This window comes from Chelonia mydas, chromosome 24, assembly GCF_015237465.2.
Source record: "Chelonia mydas isolate rCheMyd1 chromosome 24, rCheMyd1.pri.v2, whole genome shotgun sequence".
Taxonomy (NCBI): domain Eukaryota; kingdom Metazoa; phylum Chordata; order Testudines; family Cheloniidae; genus Chelonia; species Chelonia mydas.
The window spans coordinates 13,498,256-13,511,424 of NC_051264.2; the positions used below are offsets into that span (position 1 = coordinate 13,498,256).

The window sequence follows — 13,169 nt, forward strand, 5'->3', positions numbered from 1 at the left end:
GTTATAGTATTGGCTTTCACAACACTTTCTGGCAAGGAGTTCCAGAGGTTGACGGGAAAAAATACTTTCTTGTGTTTGTTTTAAACCTGCTACCTATTAATTTCATTTGATGGCCCCTTGTTCTTGTATTATGAGAAGGAGTAAATAACACTTCCTTATTTACTTTGTCTATACCACTCATGATTTTATAGACCTCTATCATATCCCCCCCTTAGTCGTCTCTTTTCCAAGCTGAAAAGTCCCAGTCTTAGTAATCTCTCCTCATAAGGAAGCCATTCTATACCCTTAATCATTTTTGTTGCCCTTTTCTGAACCTTTTCCAATTACAATATATCTTTTTTGAGATGGGGGAACCACATCTGCACACAGTATTCAAGGTGTGGGCATACCATGGATTTATATAGAGGCAATATGTTATTTTCTGTCTTATTATCTATCCCTTTCTTGATGATTCCCAATATTCTGTTCACTTTTTTGACTGCCGCTGCACATTGAGTGGATGATTTCAGAGAACTGTCCACAATGACTCCAAGATCTCTTTCCTGAGTGGTAACAGCTAATTTAGACCCCATCGTTATATATGTAGAGTTAGGATCATGTTTTCCAATGTGCATTACTTTGCATTTATCAACATTAAATTTCATCTGCCATTTTGTTGCCCAGTCGCCCAGTCACCCAGTTTTGTGAGATCCTTTTGTAGCTTTTCACAGTCTGCCTGGGACTTAACTCTCTTGAGTAGTTTTGTATCATCTGCAAATTTTGCCACCTCACTGTTTATCCCTTTTTCCAGATCGTTTATGAATATGTTAAATAGGACTGAGGCCAGTACAGATCCCTGGGGGACACCACTATTTACCTCTCTCCATTCTGAAAACTGACCATTTATTCCTACCCTTTGCTTCCCATCTTTTAACCAGTTACCAATCCATGAGAGGACCTTCCCTCTTATCCCATGAATGTTCATTTTGCTTAAGAGCCTTTGGTGAGGGACCTTGTCAAAGGCTTTCTGAAAATCTAAAATACACTATATCCACTGGATCTCCTTTGTCCGCATGCTTGTTGACCCTCTCAAAGAATTCTAGCAGATTGGTGAGGCATGATTTCCCTTTACAAAAACCATGTTGACTATTTCCCAGCAAATTATGTTCATCTATGTGTCTGACAATTTTGTTCTTTACAATAGTTTCAACGAGTTTGCCCGGTACTGAAGTGAGGCTTACTGGCCTGTAGTTGCCAGGGTCACCTCTGGAGCCCTTTTTAAAAATTGGCCTCACATTAGCTATCCTCCAGTCATTTGGTACAGAAGCTGATTTAAATGATAGGTTACAGATGACAGTTAGAAGTACTGCGATTTCACATCTGAGTTCCTTCAGAACTCTTGGGTGAATACCATCCCGGAGACTTATTACTGTTTAGTTTATCAATTTGTTCCAAAACCTCCTCCTCTAATGACACCTCAATTTGGGACAGTTCCTCAGATCTGTCACCCAAAAAGAATGGCTCAGGTTTGGGAATCTCCCTCACATCCTCAACAGTGAAGAGCGATGCAAAGAATTCATTTAGTTTCTCTGCAATGGCCTTATCGTCTTTGAATGCTCTTTTAGCATCTCGATCGTCCAGTGGCCCCACTGGTGGTTTAGCCGGCTTTCTGCTTCTGATGTATTTTAAAAAATGTTACTATTACTTTTTGAGTCTTTGGCTAGCTGTTCTTCAAATTCTTTTTTGGTCTTTCTAGTTATATTTTTACACTTCATTTGCCAGAGTTTATGCTCTTTTCTATTTTCCTCATTAGGATTCATCTTCCACTTTTTAAAGGATGCCTTTTTGCCTCTCACGGCTTCTTTTACTTTGTTGTTTAACCATGGTGGCTCTTTTTTGGTTCTCTATGTTTTTTAAATTGGGGTAAACATTTAAGTTGATAGGTTTCAGAGTAGCAGCCGTGTTAGTCTGTATTCGCGAAAAGAAAAGGAGGACTTGTGGCTCACGAAAGCTTATGCTCAAATAAATTGTTTAGTCTCTGAGGTGCATTTAAGTTGAGCCTCTATTATGATGTCTTTAAAAAGTTTCCACACAGCTTGCAGGGATTTCATTTTTGGCGCTGTACCCTTTAATTTCTGTTTCACTAACCTCCTCATTTTTGTGTAGTTTCCCTTTCTGAAATTAAATGCTACAGTGTTGGGCTGCTGTGGAGTTTTCCCCACCACAGAGATGTTAAATTTAATTATATTATGGTCACTATTACCAAGTGGTCCAGCTATATTCACCCCTTGAACCTGATCCTGTGCTCCATTTAGGAGTAAATCAAGAATTGCCTCTCCTCTTGTGGGTTCCAGGACTAGCTGCTCCAAGAAGCAGTCATTTAAGGTGTCAAGAAACTTTACCTCAGCATCCCTTCCTGAGGTGACATGTACCCAGTCTTACTGGGTACCAAGGCCACTCTTATTCTACTCAACTTTGTGAGACATTGGAAATTTGTGAACATACTCATGAACGCGAGGCAGTCATCTGAATACTCAGGAAAAAGAACAATGTTAATGGACTGAATAGGGCAGAGAGAATGTGATACTTTTAGTCATGGAAATATCCAAGAGTCAGATTGTTTCATTTTCAACCCGCTCTAGCCCCTATTGACACACCCATGCAGAAGGGTATTTGACAGGTTTCTTAAGACCCAGCTACTGTCCATTAATGGCTATTTACCAGGGTGGTTAAGGAATGGTGTCCCTAGCCTCTGTCTGTCAGAGGGTGGAGATGGATGGCAGGAGAGAGATCACTTGATCATTACCTGTTAGGTTCACTCCCTCTGGGGCACCTGCCACTGGCCACTGTCAGTAGACAGGATACTGGGCTGGATGGACCTTTGGTCTGATCCAGTATGGCCGTTCTTATGTTTTTATGTACTGAAATCAATGAATTATAGGAGAATCTCAGGTTCCATTTAAAAAAAGTGGTTGTGAATAAAACAGTGGAAAAAGTGAGATCTCAGGTTCAGAAAACAGGAGGCAGAGAAACAGAGCACATAAAATTATTTAAAAACAAACCAACTAAGGATTTGAAGCCAAATCTCATGATTTTTTGGCAGATGTCTCAGGATTTTTGCATGTTTAGGGTTGGAATACTGCCGTAATAAAGTCTCCATCATAAAATTGATACTGAATAAAAACAGGGTGTCTCATAAGCTGGGAGTGTCTCATAAGCTGGGACAGAATTGGGAAAGGGTTTTATGCCTATCTCCTCCGTCTTTCTGTCTCTACAGGTGTTGCTAATATCTCCATCGCACTTTCATCTGTAGAAATTCCAAATCCCTCTTGCTCAGGCCCCCAAGGGACAGAATTTATCACAGTCTTCATGCAGAACCACTTACCACGTTATGGCGGTAAAGACTTCCGGTTGTTCATCACTGGCTACACTCCTGGGACATTGGTCACCATTTCCGTGAACAAAGCAGGTGTTAGGTTCAATATCCGGGCAAATCTGGGAGAGACAAAATGGATACAAATCCCAGAATTTGTGGAGCTGGCAGGAAGCAACATATTTGACCACACAGTCATCGTCCGGGCTGACCATCAGATCGCCATCCTCTCTCTGAACTATAAGACCTATACTGCTGATACCACTGTAGTGTACCCTGTGCAGAGGCTTGGGACAGAGTACTACGTGGTGACTCCAGTGGGGAACCGAGATGGTCTCGACAAGCAATTTGCTGTAGTAGCCTGGAAGGATCCCACCATTGTTGAAGTTTACCTCAAAGGGGCTGTCACTTTCCAAGGAGAAAACTACAGAGCAGGGACAAAACTGGTCATCCCACTTGGAGCTTACCAGGCCGTCCAGCTGCAAAGCCGTGATGACTTATCTGGCACCAGGATCATGTCCCAGAATCCTGTTGCTGTCTATAGCGGACACGTATGTGTTGCAAAGCACACCAAATGTGATTACGTGAGTGAGCAGCTCCTGCCGGTGTCTGTCTGGGGCACCTCGTTCATTGTACCGCCCTTATCCTTCCAGCCCAAATTTGACCTGGTGTATGTGGCTGCTTCCCAACACACTCGCATTGATTATCAGTCTGGGAGGGAGAAATCCAGAAGGAACCTGGTTGCTGGGCAAGTTGTGACATTTGAAATTAAAATCTCTAACCCCTTGTACATCTCTGCTAGTGCTGGGATCCAAGTTGCCTTCTTCTGCACTGGTGGGAGCAAAGGGAAAATCGTGTACGATCCCTTCTTCCTGATGATCCCAGATGTCTCTGGCTATTGCCAGACCTACAACATCCATGGACAGGACCTGTTTGAGAACTATGCCGTGATTGTAGCCAAGACGGCCGAGACTGCTGCTGTTACTATTGATGTGGAACCACTACGTGTTACTCTGTGGAGGCCTATTCCAGGCACAGCATATTCTTGGACTACATACAACTTGAGAAGTGGGTTTAGCAACCACACCATAGAGAACCCCAGCTCCCCATTTGGTGTCCTGAGTGTTGGGATTACAGACAAGGCTGGATATGGCTCAGCAGCTATTGGTGGTAAGTACAATATATTTGATAGTCTTTCTCACCCTCCCAGCCTCCCTTCCACCATCTTTCCCTGTTCCCTTCCTTCCCAACCCCTCCATTGGACAACACTCCCACTCAGCGTCAAAGGACAGAACCCAGGTGACCTGCCTCTCAGTCCTCATGCTCTGAGCACGAGATCGCTAAAAAATAGATACCAAATGTATATTTTGATACGTAACTGAAATATGATTTCTCTGTCCTCCGCTCCAAGTGTATTTTGAACCTGCAGGGGGTGTCTGGTAAACAAATTCCCTGTGAAGCAGGAGGGAACTGGTCCCTCTTCTCTGCCATGGAGATACATCAATAAGGATCACAAATAAGAATCATTAAAAGGATATGGACCGAACCACCCAGACAGTAGCCCCAACCATTCACCTAGATTGCCCAAACTGGTTGTACCACTTTATACTGCTATACCTAAAGAAACACAACCTCCCTAGTGCAGATACAGTATCATAGAATATCAGGGTTGGAAGGGACCTCAGGAGGTCATCTAGTCCAACCCCCTACTCAAAGCAGGACCAATCCCCAATTTTTGCCCCAGATCCCTAAATGGCCCCCTCAAGGATTGAACTCACAACCCTGGGTTTAGCAGAACAAATGCTCAAACCACTGAGCTATCCCTCCCTGCGTAAAGGTGCTTATCCTAGTGTCTTGTCAGGGACAGGGAATAAGTGTATAAACTTGTCTACATTACAGCGCCTTGACGAGTAAAGCTGTGTTGGAAGAGCCCCCTAGTGGTAACGCAGCAGAAAGAGATCTGCTTTACCACTTTTCTGAATAACATTAGCTATGCAAACAGAAGCACCACTCTATTGGCATAGTTGTAAATCTACACCAGGCGTTTTGTTAGCATAGGTCGGCTAAGTGGTACGATTTTTTTTGCACACTTCTAACTGACAGCTATGCTGGCAAAACTTTGTAGTGTAGACGAGGAGTAAGACACCTTCACGTTGAAAGAACTGTGTCCACGTTAGGGGTTGGTATGACAAATTGGCATAAGAGCCCTAACCAACATTGTTATATCAGTACAAAATCTGTGTGTAGACCAGGGCTTGGATGAAAAGTGGTATTCTGGAGTGTACATTCATCATCAAAAGATTCAATGACCAATCTACGAAGGGGGCAGAGTTAAGGGCGTCCACAAGATGCCACATGATGCAGAAATTATTGGGTGGATATTTCTGGCCTGTGGTATTCCGCTATTTCTATACAGGAAAGGGAATACGCTATACGGGTCTGAAGCAACTTTTTACAGCTATAACAGGGACGCACACAAAGGGCTGTACTAGTGTAAGTATCTGGGCAAAAAATAAGCTTTACTAGCATCAGGATTTGTCTACACAGGATTTTTAGGTATAACCTGAGGTTTGAATATAAACCAATAAAGTTATACCAATATAATCCCCTGAATGGACACTCTTAGGTAATGTCTACACTAGGGGCACTTTGCTGGTATAGCTGTACCAATGTGCTATACTAGTGAAGAACTCCGAGGATGGACCCGGATTATACCAACAAAACAGTGCTTTTGCCAGCATAGCTTGTTGCAGACTAGCCTTCGGGCTACTGGACAACAAAAGCTTTTCCGGTGCAGTTTTGCCAGTACAGCCAGACTGGCAAACCCCCTAGTGGTGATGCCGCTTATATTGGCAAAAGGAGTTCTTTTGTTGGTTTAGTTAAACCACCTTCCTGAGCAACATAAGCTATTCAGGCAAAAGGAGTCTTGCCAGTACAAGGTGTGTCTACATCGGGGTTTTTGCTGGCATCGCTAGATCAATTAGGGGTGTGATTTTTGTACACTTCAAGCTGATACACTTATGCCAGCAAAACTCTACACTTTAAACTCTGATCTCCACACTACACTCAGCTATGTCTACACTTAAAACACAACAGTGGCACAGTGTAGATCGACAGCAATGGGAGGGGTTCTCCCACTGTTATCAACCTAGCGCTGTCAACACAGGGACTTAGGTTGGCTTAAGTATGTTGCTCAGGGGTGTGGATTTTTCATACCCCTGAGAGACATAGCTGGGTCAATCTAATTTTCTAGTGTAGACCAACCATAGTAGTGTAAATCTGGCCCACGTGAAATAGCCTGTACCAGCAAAAGTGCAGTTTTGTTGGCATAAACTGTATTTACACGAGAGGCTTTTTCTGGCATAGCTATATTCGTCAAGTATGACACCTCTTCCTACTCCTGACTAACACAGCTATGCAGGCTGAAATCTGTAGTGTAGACATGGCCTTATAGAGTGTCCTTTTTTGGATTATCTAATGTCGCTTGGGAAGGAGTGTAAATGAAACTGAAAGAAGACACTTATTTTGGAATACAGGTGTCCACACTGGCGGGTTACACCAGTAAAATAATACTTGTACAATTGGTAAAACTTTCTCATGTAGACAGGACCTTAGGCATCTTTATATAAGTATAATTGGCTCCAAACAGGGATTATATGCATATAACTCTATTTGTATAAAGTCACCTCCGTAACCAAAATAATTATACTGGGACAACCACTGTGTGTAGACTCGGCTGAAGTTTGGCTGCCCTGGAAAATCAGTTGAGGTTGGGGGAAATGCACTTCTTAGGAGAAATGTGGATGGACCCTGAGACAAAAGGTAAGACACTCCCAGGCCTGGTCTATGCTAGAGAGTCAGGCCAGTTTAACTACGTGAGTCAGGGATGTGAAAAATCCTCACTCCTGAGTCTCATAGGTAAGCTGACCTAAGTCCCCGTGCAGACAGCACTAGGTCTCATATTCATCGGGGGGGTGAATATGAGAGACGAGAGGAAGAGATGGAGGTACAGTTGGCCTTGTAAAATGTACCAATGACATTCACTCCCAGAGCCAGTGTTAGAAGCCAGGAGCCCCGACTCCCATTCCTGTGTCTGTGCTCCTTGTTATCAGTCCTAGAAGGCTGGCACCAAACGAGAAGAGCAGGTCTCATAAAATGTTGCTGTCCTGGTTTGTGATGCTCTTTTGTATTTGTCTCCTCTACGTAGGCATTTCTAGTGCTGCCCCTACTATTCAACCTCCAGATCTTCCCCGTACCTCTTGCTCAGGCCCCCAAGGGACAGAATTTATCACAGTCTTCATGCAGAATCACTTACCACGTTATGGCAGTAAAGATTTCAAGTTATTCATCACTGGCTACATCCCTGGGACGTTTGTCACCATCTCAGTAAATAAAGCAGAGTTTTTGGTCACTATCACTGCAAATCCCGAACAGACAGTATCTGTGATGATCCCAGTGTTTGTGGAGCTGGCTGGAAGCAACAAATTTGACCACACGGTCATCATCCGGGCTGATCATGAGATCTCCATCCTCGCTCTGAACTATAAGACCTATACAGCTGATACCACTGTAGTGTACCCTGTGCAGAGGCTCGGGACAGAGTACTATGTGGTGACTCCACTGGGGAAGCCAGATGGTCTTGATAAGCAATTTGCTGTAGTAGCCTGGAAGGATCCCACCATTGTTGAAGTTTACCTCAAAGGGGCTGTCACTTTCCAAGAAGAAAACTACAGAGCAGGGACAAAACTGGTCATCCCACTTGGAGCTTACCAGGCCGTCCAGCTGCAAAGCCGTGATGACTTATCTGGCACCAGGATCGTGTCCCAGAATCCCGTGGCCGTCTATAGCGGACACGTATGTGTTGCAAAGCACACCAAATGTGACTACGTGAGTGAGCAGCTCCTGCCGGTGTCTGGCTGGGGCACCACATTCATTGTACCGCCCTTATCCTTCCAGCCCAAATTTGACCTGGTGTATGTGGCTGCTTCCCAATACACTCACATTGATTATCAGTCTGGGAGGGCGAGAGCCTCTAAGGACCTGGTTGCTGGGCAGGTTGTGACATTTGAAGTCAAATTCCCTAGTCCCTTGTACATCTCTGCTAGTGCTGGGGTCCAAGTCGCCTTCTTCTGTGCTGGTGGAAGCAAAGGGAAAATCGTGTACGATCCCTTCTTCCTGATGATCCCAGATGTCTCTGGCTATTGCCAGACCTATAACATCCATGGACAGGACCGGTTTGAGAACTACGCAATGATAACAGCCAAAACATCAGAATCTGGTGGCATCACCATTGATAAGGAACCCTTGGAAAACATTGCATGGAGGCCAATTCCAGGCACAGGGTTCTCTTGGGCTGAATACAACCTTGGCAAAGGGTTTAAGAGAGAAACCATGGAGCACCCCATATCTCCTTTTGGGCTTCTGAGCATTGGGATTGCATCCAAATCTGGGTATGGCTCACCAGCTATTGGTGCAAGCAGTAAGTAAAGTAGTTTTTGTTATGTCTTTTCCCACTTCTCACTCTCTTGCCACCTTTATTTAGCCTTAAACCCCAACCCATAATATTACAGAATCTCAGCTTGAAAGATGGAAAGACTTGTTGGGTCAGAGTCTCGGCGCTGTTGAGCTTCAGGTGTGCCCAGCAGAACAGGATGGGCAGCTGACAGGGAGCTGATCACACTCCGAGATCTTCTCCTTGGGTGTAGCCTGGGGGCTGCTCTAAATTGAGCCCACTGACTGTGGTCCCCTACGTGTCATAAGTCAGCTGAGCACTGTCAGAGCCCATCACATCCCAGGCACTCTCCTTGCCTGCTCTGTGCTGCCCATGACATGCTCCTCTCTGCTCCACCATCTGCATTGGGTGTTGCGGGGACAGAGATGTAGGAACTTGTTCTGCTGGATGTATGCCTGCTATTGTCCCACCCATGCCAGTGATTTCCCAGCAGGGGACTAGTCAGAGGTTTCTGTTTCCTTTGTGCCACCCGTGAGGGATGGTCTAGTTAATACGTAGTCCTGTCTTGAGTGCCGGGGGCTGGACTAGAAGACCTCTCAAGGTCCCTTCCAGTCCTACAATTCTATGATTCTATGAATGGTGCAAAGGGCATATGTATGGGACTAGATAGATGTTTGTGTGTTGATAGATCAGTATAGAGGGTGTGGTAGGTGATAGATGGATAGACAGATATAAAGGCAGTTGGCAGATAGATATTGATGGATAGGTAGGAAGGGGGTGACAGAAAGATATAGTAAGTGATGTGGGGGGACAGATGGACAGATAGCTATAGAGGGGACACTTTATATTTAGATAGATAGGTGTGGGGGATAGATAGATGTGTGGTGGGGAATAGATAAATAGATTTAGAGGGAGGATGTGGGGATAGATAGGCAGTATAGAGGGGATTGTGAGGGACAGATAGATTGCATCTTCACTCCACAACTACCCCTCTTACCCTCTTCATCCCAGCCCTGTCCCCCTCATCGCTTTCTCTTCACTTTTCATACAGCTGATCCCTCCTATGTAAACCCACTCAAATAAAATAATAATTAATATCAATAATAAAAATCATGGCACTGACATACTCTTGTTTACTCTGCTTGTACATTATCCCTCGTTCCCCACCCAGTGTCTGTCTTGTCTATTTCAATTGTAAGCCCTTTGGGGCAGGGACCATCTGCTGCTCTGGGTTTGTGCAGCACCTAGCACAGTGGGGTCCCATTCTCGGTTGGGCCTTAGGCACTACCCTAATAACCATGACTAATTTAAAAAAAGGAAAGGAAAGAATGATCGATCATCTCGACCGTTTCACAGACAGGCTGTGGGATTTTGTTGAGACTCAATTTAATTCCAATTTTTTCCACTGTCCCTCAGCCCTTCTCTGCTTTTCAATATAACTGATTAGTCTGGTGTTTCTTGTCTTTCAATTGTCTTTCCGGCTAGATATTCCGACGCCATCCTGCAGTGTGGGCCTCTGCGAGCAAGGAACAGTTTGTAAGATGATAGATGGGCAGCCAGAGTGTTTGCCAGTTTCTGCGGCCACGTGCTGGGCTGCGGGTTACTTGCATTACCACACCTTCGACGGCCGACTGTATGACATCCATGGCACCTGCACCTACACCGTGGCCAAGACCTGTGGGTGTGAATGTGGCCCGCACTCCTTTGACATCACGGCTGAGAGTGGGAACAGGGGGAACATGCAGGTTTCATACATTGGGTTGGTGACCATCCAGGTGGATGGAATTACCATCACAGTGGCCAGGGCAGAAGTCGGCTTTGTGAGGGTGAGTGCTGGGCGCACATCTCCACCCTGCTGCTACACACAATTTCCCAGTGTGGCGCTAGCAGGTGCTGTGTGGCAGGGAGTGGTGTGTGGAGGAGAGTCAGTAGGGGGCGCTGTCTCCTCAGAGTTGCACTGAGCCCAATTCCTCAGTATGGCACCTCAAGGTGCCGTACTGAGGGGAGAGGAGTGGGTGACTCGGTGTGGGGAGCTGTCTGCTCTGTCAGAAGCACACGGGATCTGCTGTACTAGTCCAGATAAATTGTAGACCTGAGGACTTTGGGCATTATGTCTCCCTTTGCGCATCATGCAGGAGCAGGGCCAGTACCCCAGCTATTGTGTGCAAATCCCAGCTCCGCTGAGTCCATCCTGGTAATTTCTAATGTAACAGGGATCCCTCTGAGACCCCACCTGAGGAGAATTCCCACTCCTGGATCCAGAAGGATGTTGACTCATCTCTAAGATATGGGGAAACTGAGTTACATCTAGACAGGTCAGGGACTCTGCTTTACAGAGCCTGCTCTAACTGAGGTGCCTCAGGTGCCCCAGAACATTCTAGACATCTCCTTGAGACCTCTTGCCCCTCAAGTGCTGCTCCTAACGGCTCTAACTGACATAGAATCATAGAATATCAGGGTTGGAAGGGACCTCAGGAGGTCATCTAGTCCAACCCCCTGCTCAAAGCAGGACCAATCCCCAACTAAATCATCCCAGGCAGGCCTTGTCAATCCTGACCTTAAAAACTTCGAAGGAAGGAGATTCCACCACCTCCCTAGGTAACGCATTCCAGTGCTTCACCACCCTCCGAGTGAAAAAGTTTTTCCTAATATCCAACCTAAACCTCCCCCACTGCAACTTGAGACCATTACTCCTCGTTCTGTCATCTGCTACCACTGAGAACAGTCTAGATCCATCCTCTTTGGAACCCCCTTTCAGGTAGTTGAAAGAAGCTATCAAATCCCCCCTCATTCTTCTCTTCCGCAGACTAAACAATCCCAGTTCCCTCAGCCTCTCCTCATAAGTCATGTGTTCCAGTCCCCTAATCATTTTTGTTGCCCTCCGCTGGACTCTTTCCAATTTTTCCACATCCTTCTTGTAGTGTGGGGCCCAAAACTGGACACAGTACTCCAGATGAGGCCTCACCAATGTCGAATAGAGGGGAATGATCACGTCCCTCGATCTGCTGGCAATGCCCCTACATATACATCCCAAAATGCAATTGGCCTTCTTGGGCAACAAGGGCACACTGTTGACTCATATCCAGCTTCTCGTCCACTGTAACCGCTAGGTCCTTTTCTGCAGAACTGCTGCCGAGCCATTCGGTCCCTAGTCTGTAGCGGTGCATGAGATTCTTCCGTCCGAAGTGCAGGACTCTGCACTTGTCCTTGTTGAACCTCCTCAGATTTCTTTTGGCCCAATCCTCCAATTTGTCTAGGGCCCTCTGTATCCTATCCCTACCCTCCAGCATATCTACCTCTCCTCCCAGTTTAGTGTCATCTGCAAACTTGCTGAGGGTGCAAGCCACACCATCCTCAAGATCATTTATGAAGATATTGAACAAACCCGGCCCCAGGACCGACCCTTGCGGTACTCCATTTGATACCGGCTGCCAACTAGACATGGAGCCATTGATCACTACCCATTGAGCCCAACAATCTAGCCAACTTTCTATCCACCTTATAGTGCATTCATCTAGCCCATATTTTCTTTAACTTGCTGGTAAGAATACTGTGGGAGACCATGTCAAAAACTTTGCTAAAGTCAAGGAACATCACGTCCACTGCTTTCCCCTCATCCACAGAGCCAGTTATCTCATCATAGAAGGCAATTAGATTAGTCAGGCATGACTTGCCGTTGGTGAATCCACGCTGACTGTTTCTGATCACTTTCCTCTCCTCTAAGTGCTTCAGAATTGATTCCTTGAGGACCTGCTCCATGATTTTTCCAAGTACTGAGGTGAGGCTGACTGGCCTGTAGTTCCCAGGATCCTCCTTCTTCCCTTTTTCAAAGATGGGCACTACATTAGCCTTTTTCCAGTCGTCCAGGACTTCCCCCGATCGCCATGAGTTTTCAGAGATAATGGCCAACGGCTCTGCAATCACATCCGCCAACTCCTTTAGCACTCGGATGCAGTGCATCCGGCCCCATGGACTTGTGCTCATCCAGCTTTTCTAAATAGTCCCGAACCACTTCTTTCTCCACAGAGGGCTGGTCACCTCCTCCCCATGTTGTGCTGCCCAGTGCAGTAAGTCTGGGAGCTGACCTTGTTCGTGAAGACAGAGGCAAAAAAAGCATTGAGTACATTAGCTTTCTTCTTGTTGCTAACATACCTCAAGAAACTCTTCTTGTTACTCTTAACATCTCTTGCTAGCTGCACCTCCAGGTGTGATTTGGCCTTCCTGATTTCACTCCTGCATGCCCGAGCAATATTTTTATACTCTTCCCTGGTCATTTGTCCAATCTTCCACTTCTTGTAAGCTTCTTTTTTGTATTTAAGATCAGCAAGGATTTCACTGTTAAGCCAAGCTGGTCGCCTGCCATAT

The 13,169-nt window shown here is 45.7% G+C and overlaps 1 protein-coding gene across 1 annotated transcript in view; it reads left to right on the forward strand.

The window, feature by feature from the left end:
* Positions 1-2,405: 2,405 nt before the first annotated feature.
* The window catches only part of LOC122463784 (IgGFc-binding protein-like), a 31,000-nt gene continuing 20,236 nt past the window's right edge, over positions 2,406-13,169 (forward strand). Inside the window, exons 1-4 of the mRNA XM_043535579.1 lie at positions 2,406-2,424; positions 3,257-4,522; positions 7,560-8,831; positions 10,290-10,630. Of these exons, the coding sequence (XP_043391514.1) occupies positions 2,406-2,424; positions 3,257-4,522; positions 7,560-8,831; positions 10,290-10,630 (2,898 nt within the window). The remainder of the gene's footprint in view (positions 2,425-3,256; positions 4,523-7,559; positions 8,832-10,289; positions 10,631-13,169) is intronic.